This window comes from Podarcis pityusensis, assembly GCF_964106645.2.
Source record: "Podarcis pityusensis genome assembly, chromosome: 5".
Lineage (NCBI taxonomy): Eukaryota > Metazoa > Chordata > Lepidosauria > Squamata > Lacertidae > Podarcis > Podarcis pityusensis.
The window spans coordinates 27471290-27494722 of NC_138032.1; the positions used below are offsets into that span (position 1 = coordinate 27471290).

Here is a 23433-nt window from a genome sequence, read left to right on the forward strand (position 1 = left end):
ATAGGTACCGCTGCGGCGGGAAGATAAATGGTGTTTCCATGCGCTCTGGTTTCCGTTTCGGTGTCCCGTTGTGCCAGAAGCGGTTTAGTCATGCTGGCCATATGACCCGGAAAGCTGTCAGTGGACAAACACCGGCTCCCTCGGCCTGAAAAGCGAAATGAGCGTCACACCCTTTGGACTTAACCGTCCAGGGGTCCTGTACCTTTACCTTAGCAATGACATGATACCGTCATTTTATCAGCAGTGTAGATCTGTTTCATAAGCCACCTGAATTTGTGTTTGTTTTTTCCCTCCCCTAAAAGTAAAAATCCAGCTTAGTGATGAGATTATTGAAAATTTACTTGGAATACTATGTCTGCCATGGATTTCCAGCTACTCCAGTGACCCTTCATTCAAGTTGCCTGCACTTAATTCAGATCTTCTGGTATTGAGTAAACATACTTCAAGCCATTTTTGTAAGTAAAAAAAACCTACATTTTGCTTCGAAATTTATTCATGTTTCCACCCTATCATTCCCTCCAAGGTTTCTAGAAGTGGCTATCAGCAAAGAAAAACAACAGTGGTGATGGAACAACAAAATAAAAAAAAAACAGAACAGTTTACAAAATATGCCAGCGACATTTAAGTTAAAACACAGCCAACACTAAAATGTGTAAAAGGTCTGGGCAAATAGAAAGGGCTTCATCTTAAAAGATATTTAATGTCAGTCCCAGGCAAGTCTCTCAGGAGAGCATTCCAGAGTCAGGGTGCCATAGGCGAAAAGGCCCTGTCTTGGGTCATCACCTGACTTACCTTGAAAGATCAATGTGTTGAGGGATGAGATGAATACTGAGACTGGTTTATGCATGGAAATAAGGCTGTTCACAGTGTTTAAAGGTTAGAACCAACACTTTGACTCGTGCCTGAAAATGGACTGGGAGCGGGTGCATTTGTGTTAAGACTGGTGAGGTATGTTCCAGTCTTCTAGTTCCAGTCAGTTTTCTAACCACACTACTTTCCCCACAACTGAAGCCTCTGTGCCAAGTACATAGAGAGCCCCATGGCCAGCATACCGCATTAAGACAAAGATGTCAGAGTGTGAATAACTGGCCACTTGCACTTGGATAACTCTGCTGTCCTCCACTGAAAAGACACTTTCCAGTTTGAATACTTAAAACTCCATATACTATTTGTGGAAAATCAAGGATATAATGTGTCCTGGCCTGTGTAACCATTTATTTAGCTTTAGCTTTTAAAATATTGGCCTTAATGACTGCAGTCCTCTCGGTATGAAATAATATACTGTTGTGCTTCTGAACTTGCAGCAGTTTGATAATTAGGGGTGTTACGAGGTGTAAATTTGTTTTCAATGCTTTATTGATCTATATATTTATTGATGGTGTATGTATATACAGTTGGCTTGTGTATTTTAGTCATCTTTTGTATATGATTAGACTTGTATACTGCTTGGAGATGATTTTTGTTATTTGTTTTTAGCAAGTGGTTTATAATTTTTTAAAATAAAATATGTGGGTGCCATCTAAAAATGGCTAGATGCTTGTCCTTACACTGCTTTTGTATTTTTTTATTCCTTTTAGCACCTGAGATTCAGTCAAATTGCGTGTTTCTTCTTTCTCTGATTCCACGAAGATTATTACATCTGAAGTGGAGGGATTCTTTATATCAGCGTACCCTGCAGAGTCCGCATGAAATTATCAGAGCTAATTGCGTTAAAGGGTTTCCTTTCCTGTTACACCAGTCAGATGTAAAATCCTCCACCCCTTTGCTTGGATCTTTCCTGTAAGTAGTGGTTTTAATTCCAAATAAAATTGGGGAAAGGAAGAATGATCTGCCAGCTAATAGATGTACAAAGGCCTTGTCAAATATGAGTGGTGCAGCTGAGGTGGGATATGGTAGAGAGGATAGAAATGTATGACAGGCGATGCCACTTCTTCTGTCGCCCATATATAGGAAGTGTGTTCCATAACATGAGTGTCTTTGTACATGGTACCTTGGGTTAAGTACTTAATTTGTTCCAGATGTCCGTTCTTAACCTGAAGCACCACTTTAGCTAATGGGGCCTCCTGCTGCTGCCGTGCCGCCAGAGCAAGATTTCTGTTCTTATCCTGAAGCAAACTTCTTAACCTGAAGCACTATTTCTGGGTTAGCGGAGTCTGTAACCTGAAGTTCATGTAACCTGAAGCGTATGTAACCCGAGGTACCACTGTATTCCTTTTCTGGACCTGCTAGGGTGTCTGGATGCAGCTCCACTAATGCAAGGGCTTTCAGCTGTGCAATAGAACTTCCCTTCTTACTCCTTCCCATATGCTGCCCTAAATATTTCTTGGATTTTCCGCAACCCTCAGGAGAGGAGTGAGAGAGAGAGGGCACGTCCTATGGCACAAGTGGAAATCCTTGTCTTAACAGAAGTACTTAATTGGATACCACTCTTAGGTTTCTTTTGAAAGTGATACATCCAGCAGCATTTACTGTTTTAAAAATAATGTTATATGTAGAAAAGGCACCGGACCCTTCTTTTTATTTCAGAGACCACATAGGGGATGAATCTCTATTAGTCCAAAAAGCTTATGCCAGCATCATTGGAAAACTGGCTTGCTGTCTTTCTGGCAACTTCAGTATAAGACCTTCCACAACTAAACCTGGCATCGAGCCCCAAAGTTGTGACATCCTGTGTAGCAAAGTTATCGTGACTTCTTCTGAGCAAATGTGTGCTGTAAGAGCAGATGTCTTTACGCCATTTTTAAGTCTTCTTGAAAGCAATGTAGCCAGTTCAGTCAAGCTTGGTAAGTTCTTTAAACATACGCTATATTGTTTTCCTGTCTCTTTTTTGCATGTTGTTTCTGCAGTGTTATTTTACTTGGTAAACACAACATAATAATGTGAAGCGCTCTTATTCTATGCGCCAGCCAGTTGTACCTTCTTTTGGGAGTCTCCATTCCATCTCTCTTTGTTGTTTTCAGTTGCCCTCTTTCCCACTCCCGCCCACAAAAGACCCTCAAAAATTTTGTGGCACCTGAGTAGACTGAGCACCCTCAATAATTCTGATTTGGCTACTTAGCTGCCATAGCACCTACGTTTACTATTAGCAGATGTTAAAGTTGATCCAGTGACAGGTATGGAAGCGTGGATGTTTGTGCGGGGTTCCTTGATTGCAAGAGCTTTCTGTCCATTCTTCTGGATCAAAGAGTTGATAGGGAGGCACACCTGCAAGGTGTGAAGCATGGCTGGTGAGAAGGATACCTCTTTCTTTGGGAAATGAGAGAGCATCCCAGTGGCTTCTGCAACAGGGTCTCATTGCTGACCCTTCCACAGTACAAGAGTCAGTGTGCTGCTTTCAGTGTAGCAGATGCTGTTCTTCTTGGGAAATTGAAATTGATTGAAATACTTTATTGTCACTTGTACAACTTGTATACAGTGAGATTACACGAGCACCCCCCACTCAGCTCTCTTAGTCTTAATTCCCCTCATTTACTGACGCACACCCACCAAATCCAAAAGTCAGTTGCCTTGTTGTTATCTTTTCATTCAGTTCCTAACAGCCCATGGATAGAAGCTGTTCTTTACCCTGTTGGTGCGACTAATCATGCTTCTATATCTTCTGCCTGAGGGCAGGAGATCAAGAAAGTGCCGGCCAGGGTGTGAATCATCCCTGAGAATTTTCCTCACTCTCCTGAGGCAACGTTCTTCCGCTATTTCATCCAGCGGATTCACGGGACAGCCCATAATATCTTGTGCTGTGTTCACCACCCTCTGTAGGCGCTTCCTATCAGTTGATGTCAAACCAGCGTACCATACCGTGATGCAGTATGAAAGGACACTTTCTGTTGTGGACCGGTAGAAGGAGATCACCAAATGTTGATTGACATTGTTCTTTTGCAATACTCTGAAAGGTAGTTCTTCCCTGGAACCCTTACACTGAGAAATGGAAGAGCAAATAACATCCAACTTTCTGGGTCTCTACTGTCCCTCCCTATGTCTCACTGTAAGGCGAATCCATGGTACTTCTTACATTTCAAGTTATTCAACCAGGAAATAAGGAAGGCAACTTCCTTGTCCTGCCAGAAGGACAGGGCTTGTTAATCAATGTGGCCCGTGGTCTCCTGCGCTAAAATGTAAGAGGAGATGCAATATATTCTGTCTAATCTGTATGTGTTATCCAGGTTTTGAAATCTAAACTAGAATGTTGTTGTTTTTTCAAAAAGTACTTAATAATGTGGTCAAAATATTTGTGAGTGAACTTCATAGTCTGTCTTAAATATTTTTATCTTTTGTGAACATGATTGTAATTTGAGGTAACCCAAATTACACATGTTTGATTTTTTAAAAAAAGAAATTTTAAGATGTATAAAATATGGTATTGCACCATGTCGTGTTAACTTTGGTCTTACGATAAATGAAAATTGCTGAATGTGTTGTTTCTGTTACTTGCTCTTCTAGTATTAATAGAGAACATTCCTCTCCTTTGTAAACACCTGGACTTCAAAAAAGATGAATTAAATGTAAAAGTGATTGTTGGGGCTTTCTTAAAGCTAATGGAAGATCCCGACAAAGATGTAAGAATGGCCTTTAGTGGCTGCATCAAATACATACTGGATTCTTCAGACTCTGAGGAAGATTTCATTAAAGAGGTGAATTTCTTAAGCATCTTGAAGCCTGAAAGAGAGAGCAACCTTGATATGTAATCACAATAATGAATGCATATTGTTTCAAATTTGCTGTTTCAGCTCTTCGTTTCGAGAATGAAAGAAGCCTACACAAATGCTAAAATATCAAAAAATAGTGAGCTGAAGGATACATTGATTCTCACAACGGGTGACATTGGAAGGTACATTTTAGTGTCTTCTTTTCTAACTTCTCTTAAGTATTCTGGTTTCAGGAGACTTATTCTGAGTTATGGAATATTCTTATCAGTTACTTTCTTTATGAATCACTTTCCATGAGGCATCCCGTAGCAATTTACAGAACAATTTTGTATATAATGACAGCGAAAACTTAAAGGTAAAGGGAGCCCTGACCATTAGGTCCGGTCGTGACCGACTCTGGGGTTGCGGCGCTCATCTCGCTTTATTGTCCGAGGGAGCCGGCGTACAGCTTCCATGTCATGTGGCCAGCATGACTAAGCCGCTTCTGGCAAACCAGAGCAGCACACAGAAATGCCGTTTACCTTCCCGTCGGAGCAATACCTATTTATCTACTTGCACTTTGACGTGCTTTCGGACTGCTAGGTTGGAGGGGCAGGGACTGAGCAACGAAAGCTCACCCCGTCGCAGGGATTCGAACCGCGACCTTCTGATCAGCAAGTCCTAGGCTCTGTGGTTTAACCCACAGCGCCACCCAGAGAAAACTTATGCACATATAAAAAAGGATTCGATTTTTAAAAATAAATAAAAATAAACCAGCACATATGTAGAATCAATTCAAATCTGTGATAAATGTCTTTACTTGAAAGGTTTCAGGCATGAATTATCTAGTGCATTGGTGTTACTTTCAAGCAATGTCTGTCTTTCCCCCCTTTTACTTTGTAAGGGCAACGAAAGGGAGCTTGGTGCCCTTTGCACTCTTGCACTTGTTGCATTGCTTGTTGTCCAAATCAGCCTCTGTGGCTGGAGCAGCATATACAGAAATCAGAGCTTTGGCTGCCACCAAGTCTATAAAGCTGCAAGCCTTTTTCAGTCAATACAAGAAACCAATCTGTCAGGTAAGAAGCCCGAATAATATAGGAAGAATACATTGCATTAACCTTTTAATTGCTTAACGTGCCGTAGAGGGCTACAAGATCATGTGCCCCCAACTTCTCCCCTAATGTACACATATTCCTCTTGCCTACTGTGGGGAAGGATTGTAGTTAAGAGTTACACATACGCCAACCCTAACCATGATTCATGTTAACCATGGCTTGCAAACCTTGGTTAAAGGAGGACCCTTGGTTGGTGTAGATGTAAACTTAATGATGGTATAAAATGAAAGCAGTTAGCATGAGTGGAGACATGGGTTCATTCATATATATATATATATATATATATGACGGTAATTTGGTTTGGTTTTTTTAGTTTGTTGTTTTTAATTGGATTATGATGGATATGTTAACTGGCTGTTTTTACTGGAAAATCAATAAAAATGATTTTAAAAAATAAATAAATAAATAAAGGGGGGTGACCCTGCAGCCCACTCTTGTCTCTTAGTCATGGCTGGAGACCTGGAGAATTTTGTTCAGTCTTGGGCAAAGACAAAGACGATTCTAAAGTCAAAGCTATGCTATGCTAATATTGTCAGCGTTGGCAGGAGAGTTGGATCTTAATTGTTTTGCGTTTGGCAGGAGTTTTCTGGTGGGGACAACATTCATTAGCAGAACTGTAAGCGGCTCCAGATTGTAAAGAACAAAAACCAATACCATTGCTCTTTAGTCAGCTAAATGTTTATGTCTGGCATAATTGTCCTGAAGTAAGAATTCTAATTTCTGTATGAGAGTAATAACAGTGAAATGTATCTCTCGATGCTTAGTTTTTAGTGGAATCTCTGCACTCCAGGCAGTCGGCAATGATTTGTAACACTCCCGGCCAAAGCAGCGAAGTACAGAAACAAGAAATTGCTCATCAAAGGGAAGCTGCCCTGGACATGTTATCTGAAATTGCCAATGTTTTTGATTTTCCAGACCTCAATCGTTTTCTCAGTGTAAGTTGATGATGGTATATTCCAGAGCAGCCATCCCCAAACTTGGCCCTCCAGATGTTTTGGGACTACAACTCCCATCATCCCTAGCTAACAGGACCAGTGGTCAGGGATGATGGGAATTGCAGCCCCAAAACAGCTGGAGGGCCGAGTTTGGGGGTGCCTGTTCCAGAGTAAGAATAAGTCTTCGCATGTGTTTCCCATCTCAGTTTTCTCAATTCTTCCTTCATAAATTGTTGGTATTGCTGGGGATGATTATGCAGATTGGTAAGATTCCTACATTTTTTTTTCATTTATTACATTTTTAGCTCACCTTTCTCCGCAAGGAGCTGAAGGTGCTATATGTGGTTCTGCTACCCACACACCCATTTTATCACCCCAGCAACAACTGCGAGGTAGCTTATTTCCCCAAGCAAAAGGGGAGCCGAGAAAAAGGTTTCCTTTTTCCCACAGGCCTTTCCCTCTGCCACATATTTTGCCTTCTTCCGCATTTTTATAGGAAGGGTTATTTTAGCTTGGAGTCTGTTGTGTTTTGTGAAAGATGCCAGTTCTTTTCTAAATAAACCCATGAAACTTACTAACTGTAGGGATTTCCCAGTGTTGGTTGTTTGAGGTTTTCATCATTGTTGAAAAGTTATTTGTCTGGCTTTCTGTATGTGCCCTTTCAGGCCAGTAAGTTTGGAGCTTATCACTCTTAACCACAAGCAAATGTGCACCTTTACCTGCACAAGGGGAAGGAAATGAGGTGTCAAAGCTCATTTTGGCTGTCTCTCTATTTTGCCAGCGGACTCTCCAAGTTCTTCTGCCTGACCTTGCTGCCAAGGCCAGCCCTGCAGCCTCTGTGCTTATTCGAACGATAGCGAAACAGCTAAATGTAAACCGCAGAGAGATCCTCATCAACAACTTCAAGTACATCTTCTCTCATCTAGTCTGCTTCTGTAGTAAAGATGAGCTCGAGCGAGCACTCCACTATCTCAAGGTAGTTATGTTTTGCACTTGGTCTATGAAACTTTGGGAAAATAAGAATAATTAGGTTGGGGATTATATTGAAGCACACAAATAAGTGACTTATATTCTCAAGATAAGAACTCAGTGCAAGCATGTTATTAGCATAATGAATATTTTTGGTGGGCCTAAAGTAGTCTGGGTTCAAACAAGCCAAGAAACCAAAAATATATGCCTAAAATTAATCTGGTCAAGAAAAATTCTCAGTCAACAGTTTCTGCTGTTTCTAGATCCATAACCAGTCTAGATTGGGGCAGAGCAAGTGGGCTAATTGGCATGGGCCTACGATTTTGAGGGTCCCTACTCTGAATCTCCCTGGTAGAGGCAAAGGGGCCCTTGGGTAAAGATTATTGAAATGAGGCCTACATTTTCCATCTGACCTGGGCCTGTTACCACCTTTGAATGGCACTGTCCATAACCAAAACCAACTTGTGCACCAAGATCTTTTCTTGATGTGTGTTGATAGCAGTTGTTCACTAAAATCCTTGACTAGGGGTTTGCATTTCTGTATTATTATCTCTTATCGTTGTGCATATGCCTGGTCTATTCCTTATTTCTTTGTTTGTTTTTCATTTGCGTTCCATAGAATGAAACCGAAATCGAACTTGGAAGTTTGCTGAGACAGGACTACCAGGGATTGCATAATGAATTATTGCTACGTATAGGAGAGCACTACCAGCAGGTCTTCAATGGTTTGTCGATTCTGGCTTCATTTGCCTCCAACGATGACCCATATCAGGGACCAAAGGACATCACCTCTCCCGAACGAATGGCAAGTAGCAGTGCCATCACAGTTTTCTTTGTATCGTTTTAGAAGGAAAGGATGGCTTTTGTTCTTGTATTATGGTATGCCATTAAGTATACAGAAGAGAGGGAGAGTTTCTTTGCATTTCAGGAAGAGTTTTCAGAACATTAAAAGGGAGCCTTGTGGGATAAGACCAAAGATCCATCTAGTACAGCGTTCTGTTCCCATAGTAACCAGACAGATACCTTTGGGAAGCCCACAAGAAGGATATGAGTGAATCTTTCAGAAGAGCTTAATATCGTGAACAAAACCAGCAGATTGAACAAGCAGCTGGTTGTGGGTTTTTTGCTATGGAAGTTACTAGTGGGAAGTAATTAGTTATGGACATAACATCCCAAGCAGATTAGCTTTGTTTAAATGCAGAACTGCACTGGACCAACCAGGTTATGTTTGAAAGCATGAACTCCTTGATTAAGAAAGATCAGCAGTTCATTGGACCCTGGGAAGTTCTAATTTTCCAGAGTGGGTGTGCAAAGGTAGTATTTTACCGTACATTATTTTGCACATCAACTATATATTTAAAGAGTGGATGTGCTGTGGGGTTCTCTTAGTAATGTGTTTTAAAATGGAATATTTTCAGAATACTATTTTTATGACTATCTAGGCTGATTACCTGCAACCAAAATTGCTGGGCATCTTGGCCTTCTTCAACATGCAGTTGTTAAGCTCCAGCATAGGAATTGAAGATAAGAAAATGGTGAGTGAACTCCGTCTGGGTGGTAGAACCCCTATGTGGAGCTTCATTTGACACGGGTACAATTCTGGGATTAAGGACGAAGCTGGGACAGTGCTAAATTTCTTTGAGGCCTGGCGGAAAAAGATAGAAGTCCAAATTCAAAAGAGAATAAAGGGTGGTGAACAGTTGCATACTTTTATCATGCAGCTTGGTTGTTAAAAATAATTCTTCTTTTTTCTTCTTCTCAATTGCAGGCCTTAAATAGCTTGATGGCTTTAATGAAGCTTATGGGCCCCAAACATATAAGTGCAGTAAGAGTGAAGATGATGACAACACTCAGGACGGGGCTGAGATACAAGGATGATTTCCCCGAGTTGTGCTGCAGGTAAGAACACTGTGCACTGATTTATGACTACAGTCTAAGGCAGTTATGGCCAAACTTGGCCCTCCAGCTGTTTTGGGACTACAACTCCCATCATCCCTAGCTAACAGGACCAGTGGTCAGGGATGATGGGAATTGTGGTCCCGAAACAGCTGGAGGGCCAAGTTTGGCCATCACTGGTCTAAGTGCTTTATTGTGACTTCTGGTGAATCCCTGTGTGAGTAACAGCAAATAATTATGGCGCAGAAATCTCATGATTATTTTTTGGGGGTGTCTGTGTACTGAGAAATATATAGCCATGCTCTGTATGTTATGATGCTGAGATTTTTTTTTTAAAAAAAAATTGTCCTCTTTGTTTAGGGCTTGGGACTGCTTTGTGCGCTGCTTGGATCAAAGTCACCTTGGCTCCCTTCTCAGTCACGTGATAGTAGCTCTGCTGCCCCTCATACATATTCAGCCGAAAGAAACAGCAGCCGTATTCCATTTTCTTATCGTTGAGAACAGGTATTCTAACATAAAACATTTTAATAATGATTTTGGTGGTATCGTACCGACAGTCAGTTTAGAGAAGAGCTGCAGCCAAAATTGTGTCTATTCTGGTGTTAAAAAATAAATAAATCTGTAGTAAGGTAATTTTAATTTTGTGACCTGCATAAAGGAGAAACTTTGCATTATTTGTTTTGCATAATTTATTCTACAAATTTGCTGTTCAGTATTAATTATTCTGATAGGTGTGTGGAAGGGCCTGAAGTTTCTCCCCCAGGAAACACGGTTGCAAAATCCCTTTCACAGGTGCTAAATTGGAAAGGGGTCCTTTCACAGATGGGGGGGGGGGAATACAACATTTTCATTCAGGTTCATGGGAAGCCCATGCTGTCTGCCACTTCTTTTTATTTTAACTTTCCTCCCTCCCCCACCCCTGTCAGCAGCAAACAGCAGAGCATTGGAGAGTAGGGGTACAAGGTGATTCTCTTGTCAAAACCCAGCTTTTATATATCTGAATCCAGTGTTATTTTTCTAGAAAAAGAGGTGCTCACCATGAACACCTCCCTCGTTCTCTTAGAATAGCAATGGTGCCCACTTGAGAGGTGCCAGAAAGGAGTTCCTGTGAGTTCCCCCTGAAAAAAATCTCTGTCTAAATCTGTATCTGAATACAAAAATAAAAGATCTCTAGATTTTTTACTTCAGTTTTGCTAATTCTAACCAAATCAGTGAACAAATATGTGTTGGAACAATAGTGGGTCTTGATGTTTATATAAATAGCTCCCTTTTAGTTTGTTTTTAAATTATTATTATTATTATTATTATTATTTCAGTGTACTGCGGGGGTTTTTTTTAAAAAAAAATGTGCATGAGTGTTTTGTAAGAGATTTTGTTTTATTCATTAGGAATGCAGTACAGGATTTTCTACATGAAATATATTTTCTGCCTGACCATCCTGAACTAAAAGACATTCAAGTCGTTCTTCAGGAATATAGGAAGGTATAGATTTTGTGATGTTTTGATATCATTTGAAGTTGGAAGTGGGGTGTTGGATATCTATGATGTCCAAAGGGTTACATCAGTCCAGTGTTTGTGTAAATAAAAGTGGCTCAATTAGCATGCTATGTTAAACCAATGGTTTACAGTGAACATGTAGATAATTCTCGCTTCATTCCTCCTCTAATTCGAAGAGTAACCGTGAGCCCTGCCTTAGCGTTTTGTCGGAACCAGGAAAGGTGGTTTGTTTTGTTCCAAACTACAATGTGAAGACAAGGTTTGCTGCTGGATTACTAATTATGATTTGTTAGAAGCAAAACAAACCATAATCCCATAAATTGGGGATCGGGATTTGTTGCTTACACTAGGGGAGAAGTAAAGTGGGAGCAACCATGATGCTCATACTAAACCATGAACTATTATTTACCATAATGTGCAAACACTACTAGTGGGAGAATTTTTTTTGAAAATTTACCTGTAAGATTCCCTTATGCTGTTTGTCCTAATGATAGACAAGCATAAACATGGTACGAACAATATAATATGGCACAGACCACTTCCCTTTTCCCACCAAAACCAACTGGGGGTTATACTCAACTAAATTGGAGTAGACTCATTGAAATCAACGGACTTCAGTTTGATTAATGTTGGATAATCCCCCACTGTGTGTACATTTAACAATGGGTTTGTTCATTGAAACATGTACTCAGATGTATTTTGCCTTAGGAGACTTCCAGGAGCACAGACCTGCAGACAGCGCTACAGCTCTCCATGAAGGCTATTCAGCACGAGAATGTAGATGTTCGGATTCATGCTCTCACCAGCCTGAAAGAAACATTATATAAAAACCAAGTAAGTAAAACTGTAAAGCTCAAAGGCTCTAAGATGGGTAGCTAGCACTGCAATTCTGTACGCATTTATTTGGGAGTAAGTACCATTGAAATATGGGACGCGTGTGGCGCTGTGGGTTAAACCACAGAACCTAGGACTTGCTGATCAGGTCAGCGGTTCGAATCCCCGCGACGGGGTGAGCTCCCGTTGCTCGGTCCCTGCTCCTGCCAACCTAGCAGTTCAAAAGCAGGTCAAAGTGCAAGTAGATAAATAGGTACTGCTCCGGTGGGGAGGTAAACGGCGTTTCTGTGCACTGCTCTGGTTCGCCAGAAGTGGCTTAGTCATGCTGGCCACATGACCCGGAAGCTGTACCTTTACCTTTTACCATTAAAATTAGCAGCACTTGCATCTGAATAGACATGTAGGATTGTTCTGCAAATAATCACACCATGTATCTAGAATCGTAAAACTACACCATTGATTCTAAAACCACGTTATGAATATGAATGCAATTAAGAATAAGCCAAGTTATTGCCTTTGTGATGAATTTCTCTTAATTTCATATTAACAAAGCTACTGGTTTGATTTTAGAATGAAAGAAATGTAAACTTAGCTTGCATTCTAAGAATCCTACAGTGAAGCCATCCCCGCCCCCTGCCACATTGTTAATTCTGATCTTTATCCGAATAGACTTCTTTTGCTCCCACCAAAGAAAGAGAGTATTTCTATTTTATCCAGGGTTCCAAAGCACTCAATCATTTGCAGTATAATGTCTGTTTCTTCCTTTCTCTTGTCAGCATCGCTGAGAAAGGTGATCTATACTAGATAAATTATGTGATATTCAATTACCAGTCACACAGTAAAGGAGCTTGTCGTTTTCAGTGTCAGCCTGACAAGAGAAGACAGATTTGTTGTATGTGGTGCATTCTTTCTCCTTGGCTTTTAAAAGTATCTGTTTCTTAATTCCACCTTAATGTGCACAATTGTACTCGCAGAGTAATTACTGGACAATAGGGAGCATTCCCCCACACATTCTCTAATGTTCGCCTTTTGTTTTTGAGACCATTCATTGGATTGCCCAGCACTGATTTAGCTTGGATAAGAGAAAGAGAGCTCCTTTAGTCACTTGTGGAGGATACCGAGCATTTAAGATTTATTCTAATCTGTTTTCTGGCCTGGATTCAAGATGGAAACCACTTTGGTTGCCCTGTTGGTTGATTCATTCTGTGCATTCAGAAGTGTCAACCCCACATGCTACAATCAGAGACCCTTGACAGCCACTGAGGTGATGGGCAAGCCATAAATTTAAATCACATGACTCTTACCCAAAGAATCCTGGGAATGGTAGTTTATTACCTTCCAGGTCCTAGGATTCTTTGGGTGAAGTCATGTACTTTAAATGTACAGTGGTACCTTGGTTTTCAAACGTCTCGGAAGTTGAACGTTTTGGTTTTCAAACGCTGAAAACCCGGAAGTAAATGCTTCGGTTTTCAACCACTTTTCCGAAGTCAAACATGCTACGCAGCTTCTGTTTTGAGTTTTCTGGAAGTAAATGCTTCCAGAAGTAAATGCTTCGGTTTTCAAACGTATCGGAACTCAAATGGTCTTCCAGAACCGATTACGTTCGAAAACTGAGGTACCATTGTATAGTGTATACATAGCCTGAGTTGGATGGGTTAATAACTGACCTGGTATAAGGGCCCCATCTTGTGTCTATTTCATTTGGTGTCTAGGGCCTAGTTTTTCCGTAAAACACAATAAGTTCGTAGCACTAACTGTACTGAGTTTTTATTTTCCTTATAACTGTGCTACATAAAAAGAAGACATTAATAATTATATCTGCGTCTGTACTAGAATTGTGCTTAGATGTTCTAATTGTTTTATTGCTTGTGTGTTTGCTGCCCGGGACTCCTTTAGGAGGAAGGCTGGTATATGAATTAAATAAGTAACAAAATAATTAATATGGTATCACATTGGAATATGAAGTATGCATGTATAACTTGCTCTTCCCCCCCCCTCCCTCTTAGGAGAAGCTGATAAAATATGCAACGGATAGCGAAACTGTGGAGCCAGTTATTTCCCAGCTGGTGACTGCCCTTCTAATTGGCTGTCAGGATGTGAATTCTCATGCCCGGCTACTTTGTGGAGAATGTTTAGGTGAACTGGGAGCTATAGATCCAGGCAGGCTGGACTTCTCAACAAGCAACAACCAAGGAAAAGGGCTTACATTTGTGGTAAGGAATGCTAATACCGGCATCTCATGTAGCAGGTATCTTTGTATCAAGGCAAGGAGAAATCGGTAGTTGTATAGGGTTGTATGCAATGCTGCTGCTCTGCTCACACAACATACTTCTGAATGAACTTTTTTTTATATGTGGCGGTTTCTAACTAAAGGATGAAGGGGGTCCTTTCCCAGCTTCATAGCATAGGAAAGGGGGAGCTGCTGTAGTCTGTTACCATCTTTCCTTGCCCCTTCTTGGGCTGCTCTGGGTCGGTAGAGTTGTTTTGCTGAATGCCTTTGACCCAAGCGTTATGACTCTCATTGAAAGTCATGGTGTGACTTCAGTGACCCTGGAGGACTCCCAGCCCCCATCATTTCTTAATCCCAATTTGAAACTAGATTTTGGTAGTGACCAGGGAGAGGATATCAACAAAGCAGCTCATCTAAGAAATCTTTCTGCTTTCCCCTAAGACTGGTGTAGACGATCCAGATTTTGCTTATGGGTTATTCATGGAGTTGACAAGAGCATTCCTTGCTTATGCTGATAACGTCCGGGCTCAAGATTCTGCATCATATGCCATTCAGGTAAGGAAGGTTTGTTTGATAAAACGGTATTGACAACTGCCTTTTTACCAAAAGGAAAAAAGGTGCTTGAGATTGATCTGGCCAGTAAGGTTTCACCACCCTCTCTTTTATTGGCTTAAGTAGCTTCAGCTGGGAGCTTCGATCCAAATACCAATTGCAGAAAACCTTTGCTTTACGATAATTCCTGTTCAAAATCTGGTTTGCAACTCTCATTTGAAAGCAATCTATGTTATATGTATATATTGCCCATCATTTGTCTGTATCAGATAACCACAACGTTTTCTTCATTGCTTCAGATGCCTTGTCAAGATTTATCTTTTTGCCCGGGCTTCTTCTGGACCTGTTTTATGTGTTTGAATCTGTTTCATTTGCTTTTATATGCTTTTAGGTTGAGTTTTGTTTTCATGATATATTGCTTGTTTTTGGGACTGTTGTATATTTTTTTAAAAATAGTAACATGATACAAATGCTTTTAAATAAAGGAATGTATTAAAATAGTATAAAGATTGCAAATATGGTGGTGAGTGTCGTCTGGAGGAGGAAAAACTTAAACATGGAGCAGAGTTCCCCAAAAAATAACCAGAGGCAATTGTACTTCATCCAGCAGAGCTTTTACTGCTACTGAAGGCAAATGAGCATAATTGCCACAAATCCAATACATTCAGGACTGGCACAGTCCATAAGAAATCCAGTTGCAGCAGACTTAACTTAAACTTAACTTATAATAAGACTAAACCATAACACTATAAAATACAGAACACCGCACCACAACAAAGAGAAAGAGAAAGTGAATGAAACCCAGGCTCCTCCTGACCTGACTGTAACGGTTAGCATGATCTTGACAGAAAGGATAACAGAACCAGCTTAAACCAGCTGCACTCAGCTTCCCAGAAGGAATAACCTAAACATCAGAAACCTTCTGCCTGTTTCTTTGACGTAGAAAGAAACCTTCTAGAACCCTCCTGAACTAATCAGAATAGGAAAAATCTTTACACGTCAGATCAATACTTTCTGTACTAAGAAATGCAAACTAACAGTGAGAAAGGTAATTGGGAGTGGTGAAGAGGAGGGGCCACCTGAGGTACAGTCCTGACAGCCAGACCAGGGTTTTGCAGTGATGTCTTAAACTGGATTAGTGTGTCTAGCATGGATGAGGCAATGGAAGTTTTCATTTTCTGTTTCATTGCTTAAGAGTAATTCATGTTGAATAGTTTATTCTGTACAGTGCTAATGTATTCATGTAAAACTTGCTCTCTCTCTTTTTAGGAGTTGCTTTCTATCTATGATTGTAGGGAGACAACCACTGACAGCTCAGGAGGCAAGCTTTGGAAAATGTTTCCTGATCATATTCAGGAAATATTGGAACCTCATTTAAGTACACGGTATGTGTGATGACCACATCCCAGCCAAGTCTCAGGCTGCTGTTTGAGTACTCACTGCCACCAGAGAAGAGATTAATTATTATTTACCAGGCTAACCCTTCTCAGACAACCTCCAAAAGGCCCCCAAAGTCTCTCTGAAGCTTCCTTGGATAGCATGATATTAAAGCTCTAGGCTTGAGATCAGAGTGTTTATAATAGGCTGAGACCACACCAGGTTTATGAAACAAGGAACAAGTTTAATAAGATGAAAAAGACAGTACAGTTGTACCTTGGAAGTCGAACGGAATCCGTTCCGGAAGTCAATTCAACTTCCAAAATGTTTGAAAACCAAATTGTGGCTTCTGATTCCTGCAGCCAGTCAGAAGCCACGGAAGCCCCATCGGACGTTCGGCTTCCAAAAATAGTTTGCATACTGGAACAGTCACTTCCAAGTTTGCGATGTTCGGGAGCCAAAACATTCGGGAACTAAGCCGTTCGAAAACCAAGGTACGACTGTGTAAGACAAGCAAATGTTATGGCAAAAGAAAACTGAGGCCCCCAAATTACAAAAACCCAAAATATTCCCTTTGGAGCTAAAACAAATCAAAATTGGATAAACACGACTCACTTGTCAAATGCTTAAGCAGCCCCTAAACTCACCAAGCTTGCAAGGAGGCCTCTTGTTCCTGGAAGCCTTCCTCCAAAGCTCATCAAAACCTCTGTAGATCACATCAGTTTCTCTTTATTTACTCCCACTTGGCCACCTACATGCTTGTATAGCTTCCCCATGTCCATTATGTGCCACTCCTCTTGGATTATCAGCTCACTGAAGTTTAGAGCTCTTACGTTTACTGCCCTCAGAGAGCAGATGTGCCGTTACTCACATCAATAATGGTGGACACCTATGCCTAGAACATTGTTGTTTCATTGGTCTTCCTTTTCTGTTGAGCTAACACATACCAACAAGCTTTGGGAATTTTGTTTACAGATACAAGAGTTACCAGAAGGCTGTAAACTGGACTAAGGTTAAGAAGCCCATTTACTTAAGCAAATTAGGCAAAAATTTTGCAGACTGGTCAGCAACCTGGGCTGGTTACCTTATAACTAAGGTAAGAATAATGAGCACATACCTCAGTTAGATGAACTTTGCAATGTTACCTTGACCTCAGATTTCCAAGAGCTATGCTAAGCCGTGTAATTCTTGTTCCAGGTGCGACATGATCTTGCCAGTAAGGTTTTCAACTGCTGCAGCATTATGATGAAGAACGATTTCAAGGTGACAATCTATCTCCTTCCCCACATTCTTGTCTATGTTCTTTTGGGATGCAATCAGGAGGATCAGCAAGAGGTGAGAGCCCCTTTACCTGTATACTCCAAAAGTACTTATGATGACCCTGCGTACGTGGTTTGCCAGTCACTTCCCTTAGTTCCAGGTCCAAAAAACAACAATGAATTATGACTTTCGTTGTAGGGAGAAAGCTAGCTAGCAACATGCCTAAGAGCAATCTAGAAATTATGTATCTCAAAGCCATGGTGGAATCCTTGTTGCTGACTGTTTATGACTGTTCTTGATGATAATTGCAGCTTCCTACTACATTTGTCTGATTCTTTTTTTAATTTTTGGCACTCTGCTTTTGAAAAACAAGTTGGTGTCTGACTGGACTGTGGCATCCACTCTACACTCAATTCCCCTAGGATACCTGCCTCTGAGAGAGGACCCAAACATGTTGCTGGAAAACAACACATGCTGATTCTAGGTGTGCTTGCATGTGGGTGGAACCCAGAAAATACACACAACCCAAGATTTGAAAAAGGAGATCTTCATTTATGGAATCTGGAGGATAAGAACATATACACCACTAATTTATGTGTGGGAATGCAGAGATATAGATAAAATTGTGGGTGCGTGTGATTGTAGTTCTGACACATTCATGACTCTAAGCTGATAATTTGAGATGCACTATGCTAAGAGGAGGAAAAGAAAGAGTTTGGGAGTGTGGCAGATGTCATACAAATTTCCAGAAAGTATAGATTTTTAGCTGTACCTTTTTCTGGTTGAAACTGAGCCACTAGGGTGACGCAGATATGGAAGAGCCCTTAAACAGAAGCAGGAGTGGGGTGTTCCATGCTTGAAAACTTCTTTTTCTCCTCACTTCACACCTGAATTGTCAGTGATCCCTTTCCAACAGAAATCCAACAGAATATGTCTTGTGAATGCAGAGTAAAACCACACAGTGGGGCTCAAATGTTGAACAGATAACATTTCAGATTGCATTATAAAAGGTGATCTGATGGGAAATGTTTTGCTTTATGTCCTGGGAAGACTAACTAACTACTAATGTTTTGTTTTGTTAACAAGGTGGAGACAGAGAGAAAGGTTATTCACAGTAAACTGTTAACTATGGTTTGCTGTGACATGCAAATGAGGCAAAAACATTAACCAGTCCTGAGTCTCTAAATGTAGTGCCGGTTTTCATAACAGCAGTAAGAATTCCAAGTTTGCTTTTTAATTATACATTGTCCAGGTGTTTGCTGAAATCATGACTGTTCTGAAAAACGACGACCCTTTTGCAAGACAATGTGAAGATAGCGCTTCAGATCTAAGCCACTTAAGCACACAGACAGTATTCTCCATGCTTGATCATCTAACGCATTGGGCTAGGTATAAATCTCAAAGGCTGAGTGCTGAGAAAGCTGCTAGGAAGTCAAATAAGGACCATGCAGAGATTCAAGGTTAGTAGTTCCCTTGTGTTTCAGTTGTTCTTGCAAAGGTTTTGTTTGTCCATTTAACAGAATTTATACACTATTTGATTGTAGTAAAACCTCTAAGCAAATGACAAAAAAAATCAAAACTGTCAATAAAAACACAGTCAAAAACAATTACAATTAACGGTGAAAGAGATCAAAACACATCCATGGCTCCACGTCTGGATAGACTTGCCTAAACAAAAATGTTCCGGTGCTGCTACACTGCAAGATTGATAGGCTCCTTGAGGCCATCCTTCTTGTGCAGGTGGCCTTTTTAAGATTCCCTGATCCTAAGCCATTTACAGTGTTAATTCTAATTATGGCATTTTTTTAAAAAAACAACCCTTTTTATTCTCTAGCACCAAATGAGGAATATGGAGAATATCAAAGCGTGGTCCGTTTTCTTGACCTCATCCCTCAGGATACTCTGGCTGCAGCTTCTTTTCGCTCCAAAGCATACACAAGAGCAGTAATGCACTTTGAATCATTCATCACGGAAAAGAAACAAAACATTCAGGAGCACCTCGGATTTCTTCAGGTTTAACTTTCTTGAACTTTCTTCAACTTCAGTGCTTCAAACTGTTTCTTTCTGTCCATTTTTATACTATGTAACTTTATTTGCTTTGCTTTTGTTTGCTGTGAGTGACCAGTTTTTGGTCCGTCCGTCCCCACCTCTTTTACTCTGTGGCATAAAGTAAAAAAAAAAGCTCACTTGTCTGGTACGGCAAGTGCCACTTACTTTTCCTGAGCCTCACCATTTCAGGTAGGCTGTGCCATGTTTGTAGGAAAGACAAGAGCTCCTAATTGGCATGAGATTTGAAGGGAGATTGATTCACATTTGAGTGCGCTGATACAATAAATAGGTTTTATATTAAGAGAAATATAATTCGGTATTTGCAAAAGTAGGTTTTGATAAACTGAGAAAACATGAAAAGTCACTTTGGATCACTTTTCAGAGGAAAAGAAAAGGAGAGTTACCAGCATTTTGAGAATTATTAAATAGAATCTTGAACATATCATGATACCTGTGAAGAAATAATAATAATAATAATAATAATTATTATTATTATTATTATTATTATTATTATTTATTATTATTTATACCCCGCTCATTTGGCTGGGTTTCCCCAGCCACTCTGGGTGGCTCCCAACAGAACACCAATAACAATAATAAAAAAAAAACAACGTCAAACATTAAAAACTTCCCTAAACAGGGCTGCCTTCAGATGTCTTCTAAAAGTCATATAGTGTTTATTTCCTTGACATCTGAAGGGAGGGCGTTCCACAGGGCGGGCGCCACTTCCGAGAAGGCCGTCTGCCTGGTTCCCTGTAACTTCGCTTCTCACAGTGAGGGAACCAGCAGAAGATCTTCAGAGGAGGACCTCAGTGTTCGTGCTGAACAATGGGGGTGGAGACACTCCTTCAGGTATACTGGGCCAAGGCCGTTTAGGACTTTAAAGGTCAGCACCAACACTTTGAATTGTGCTTGGAAACGTACCATTGAATACAACCTAGGGAAATTGTTTGCAAAGCTTTTAAGTTGCGGGTTATTTGGCTGGCCAGAATGCTTCCCAATGACGATTATTTTTTTCCTGTTCACACAAAGAAATTGTATGCAGCTATGCATGAACCAGATGGCGTAGAAGGAGTGAGTGCAATACGGAAGGCAGAGCCATCCCTCAAAGAACAGATCCTGGAACACGAAAGTATTGGCTTGTTGAGAGATGCCACAGCTTGCTATGACAGGGCAATGCAGATGGAGCCTGACCAGGTAAAGCCTATATGTCCTCCTCATTCCTTTTGGCTTCCTCCACCTGTACAGCTACAGGTGAGGAAAAACAATAATAAGCAATGCAGTTGCATCTGATTTAGTATATATCCTAGAGAATGACACAGCGGGCATATATTTTGTAGCTTTGTTTGTCACTGGAGAACCATAGTGAAAATCAAGCCAATGCTTAGCCCCTCTACCTTTTTCTGCATCTAAGCCTAAATTCATAGCCATTATAAACTAACTATAACAATCATGCATTCTTCCCGTTTTCTCCTGTCTCCACTTGCTCTAATGTCTCCCTTATGCAGTTCCCTGGACGGAAGCCTTTTGAGGCAGGGAATATATAACTTCATTTTTTGTAAAGAGAAAGCAGGTGTGGGGTTGTGGCTAGGAAGTCCTAGATTTACTGTATTTTTCGCTCCATAAGACACACGTTTTCCCTCCTAAAAAGTAAGGGGAAATGTGTGAGCGAAAGCAGGCGGGAGGCAGGCGGGAAAAGCCCCCAAGAGCCACACACACACTCCACGCACTCTTTAGGGAGCCTTAGCGCTCCCCTTGCCCGGGATGAAGGCTCCCCTTGCCCGGGAGAGGCTGTGCGTGGCTATCCCATAAGCAAGGACAGCAAGTGGGATCGCTGCACAGCAATCCCGCTTGCTGTCCTGCTTCTGGGATTCAGAATATTTTTTTTCTTGTTTTCCTCTTCCAAAAACTCTGTGCTTCTTATGGTCTGGTGCGTCTTATAGAGCAAAAATATGGTAAATTGAACCATGTAATTCACTGGGTGATGTTGGGCCAGTCACTCTCTCTCAGCATAACTTGCCTCCTCAGGTTGGCTGCGAGGATAAAAAAAGAGGAATGGGGACCATGTTTGCTTGCTTCAGCTCCAAGAGAGATACAAATGTAAAATGCAAATGTGGTTTTTCTTTCCTCACTTCTAGATAATTCATTATCACGGTGTGGTGAAGTCTATGTTAGGTCTTGGTCAGTTGTCTACTGTAATCACTCAAGTGAATGGAGTACTTGCAAAGAGGTAATATGACTGATATGTTCTTTGTTAAAAAATACAAAGTATGTTCCATTGCTCAAATAGTCTGGTGCAGATATAATGCTAGTTAGCTGAAATACTCATTCTCTTCCCATCTCTTTTCTGTTGTTTCCCTTAACCATGGATTTAGTAGTTGCCAACCTACTTTAGTGAATGCAAACCAGACCCTGAAGTAAGTTAAGAAATCTCACATGGCAGAGGTTCTAGGGAACCATCCATATCTTCACAGTATTACATGGGGAATAGCCTATGAGTCATTCAGGGAGCAATGTCTGGTGTGTGCATCTAGTTTAACAGGAGGGAGACATGTTCTTGCCGCTCCCACTGTCTTCCCAGAAATGCCTTTTTGAGAAATGTGTTCCTAACCAAGTATCTAGTACCTTGGATCCTGAACGCCTTGGTACTCAGACGTTTTGGCTCCCAAACACGGCAAGCCCGGAAGTGAGTGTTTTGGTTTGCGAACGTTCTTTGGAACTGGAACGTCTGACGGGGCATCTGCAGTTTCTGATTGGCCGCAGGCCGTGCTTTGGTTTCCGAACGTTTGGGAAGTCGAACGGACTTCCGGAACAGATGCCGTTTGACTTCCAATGTACAACTGTATCCCATTTCCTAGGAGAAAATAGGAGAAGGGTACCACGCCTCTGCCTATAAACAAAAGAAGAATGGGAACTGTGGGGTTGCATGCTCCTCCCCTCCTTTGATGTTACTGTCTCTTCACAGCCATAATCAGGATTCCCTCTTAACCAAGATACTGTTTCCATAGATAGGGAACTTTCATTAGCAGCAACTCAGGTTAATGCTGGCGAAACCACTGTTAAAGAACTGCAGGGGAAGACTTAAAAGCCATTAGGACACAAGTTAGAGTCCTGTTGGATCAGACCGGAAGCTCATCTTATTGAGCAGCCTGTTCTCATAGTGGTAAACCAGATGTCTGGTGGAAACCCACAACCTTCCCATCAGCAGAAGGACAATTGGATTCAATTCCTACAGAAAAAAATCACACAAAGGAACAGCTTGAATAATTCTCTCTCTCTCTCTCTCTCTCTCTCTCTCTCTCTCTCTCTCTCTCTGTGTGTGTGTGTGTGTGTGTCTTTCTCTGTATTCCATGTACTGACCTAAGTTTGCTTTTTACCTTCCTAGGCCTGAATGGACTTCTGAATTAAACATGTACAGAGTGGAGGCAGCCTGGAAACTGACACAGTGGGATTCTCTGGAAAATTACATAGCTGCAGGTAGCTATTTAGAACAAATGCCAAGATGGTATTTATTAGGCTGATGCTGGATAAATTTTTAATTTAAGCAAATATCAGATCTACAGTAAAATAATAATAATAATCTGTATTGTGTCGCTGCTGGATTACATTGAAATGAAAAAGTGATTTTTACTCTTTCTTTTAGATGAAAAGTCAAATACATGGAGTGTTAGGCTTGGACAGCTGTTACTCTCGGCCAAAAAGAAAGATGCTGCCCGGTTCTATGAAACTTTGAAAGTTGTTCGAGCGGAGCAGATAGTTCCTCTTTCGGCAGCGAGTTTTGAAAGGGGGTCATATCAGCGAGGTTACGAATATATTATCAGGTGCAGCTTCCTTTTTGCATGTTCAGTGTCTCGAAGCGTCAGATATTAGTTTAGCCTTTCATTTCGTGCACTGGGAGACATTTTTTGCTGAAACCATAATGCACATTTTTGACAGTGCTCATTTGGGATAACTAGGCTTTTTCTTACCCATCTTGTTCCTGCTTCAGGCAAGAATTCCAACATAGAAAATTTATCCGTGCATTTAAAAAACCATATTGGAGCCATGGCTATGGTCAAAAGGAGAGGTAGCCAACCTAGTGCCCTCAAAATGTTGCT

At 41.0% G+C, this 23433-nt stretch overlaps 1 protein-coding gene across 1 annotated transcript in view; it reads left to right on the forward strand.

Annotated features, from left to right (window-relative positions):
- The window catches only part of ATR (ATR checkpoint kinase), a 45326-nt gene that overhangs the window by 9805 nt on the left and 12088 nt on the right, over nt 1-23433 (forward strand). Inside the window, exons 8-32 of the mRNA XM_081007707.1 lie at nt 303-455; nt 1578-1779; nt 2527-2783; nt 4438-4628; nt 4725-4825; nt 5527-5698; nt 6502-6672; nt 7454-7648; nt 8261-8446; nt 9084-9176; nt 9410-9540; nt 9898-10041; nt 10926-11019; nt 11743-11868; nt 13875-14081; nt 14540-14653; nt 15920-16035; nt 17003-17123; nt 17225-17362; nt 18540-18747; nt 19122-19300; nt 20369-20533; nt 21475-21566; nt 22722-22813; nt 22980-23157. Coding sequence (XP_080863833.1) covers nt 303-455; nt 1578-1779; nt 2527-2783; nt 4438-4628; nt 4725-4825; nt 5527-5698; nt 6502-6672; nt 7454-7648; nt 8261-8446; nt 9084-9176; nt 9410-9540; nt 9898-10041; nt 10926-11019; nt 11743-11868; nt 13875-14081; nt 14540-14653; nt 15920-16035; nt 17003-17123; nt 17225-17362; nt 18540-18747; nt 19122-19300; nt 20369-20533; nt 21475-21566; nt 22722-22813; nt 22980-23157 — 3826 coding nt within the window. The remainder of the gene's footprint in view (nt 1-302; nt 456-1577; nt 1780-2526; nt 2784-4437; nt 4629-4724; nt 4826-5526; nt 5699-6501; nt 6673-7453; nt 7649-8260; nt 8447-9083; nt 9177-9409; nt 9541-9897; nt 10042-10925; nt 11020-11742; nt 11869-13874; nt 14082-14539; nt 14654-15919; nt 16036-17002; nt 17124-17224; nt 17363-18539; nt 18748-19121; nt 19301-20368; nt 20534-21474; nt 21567-22721; nt 22814-22979; nt 23158-23433) is intronic.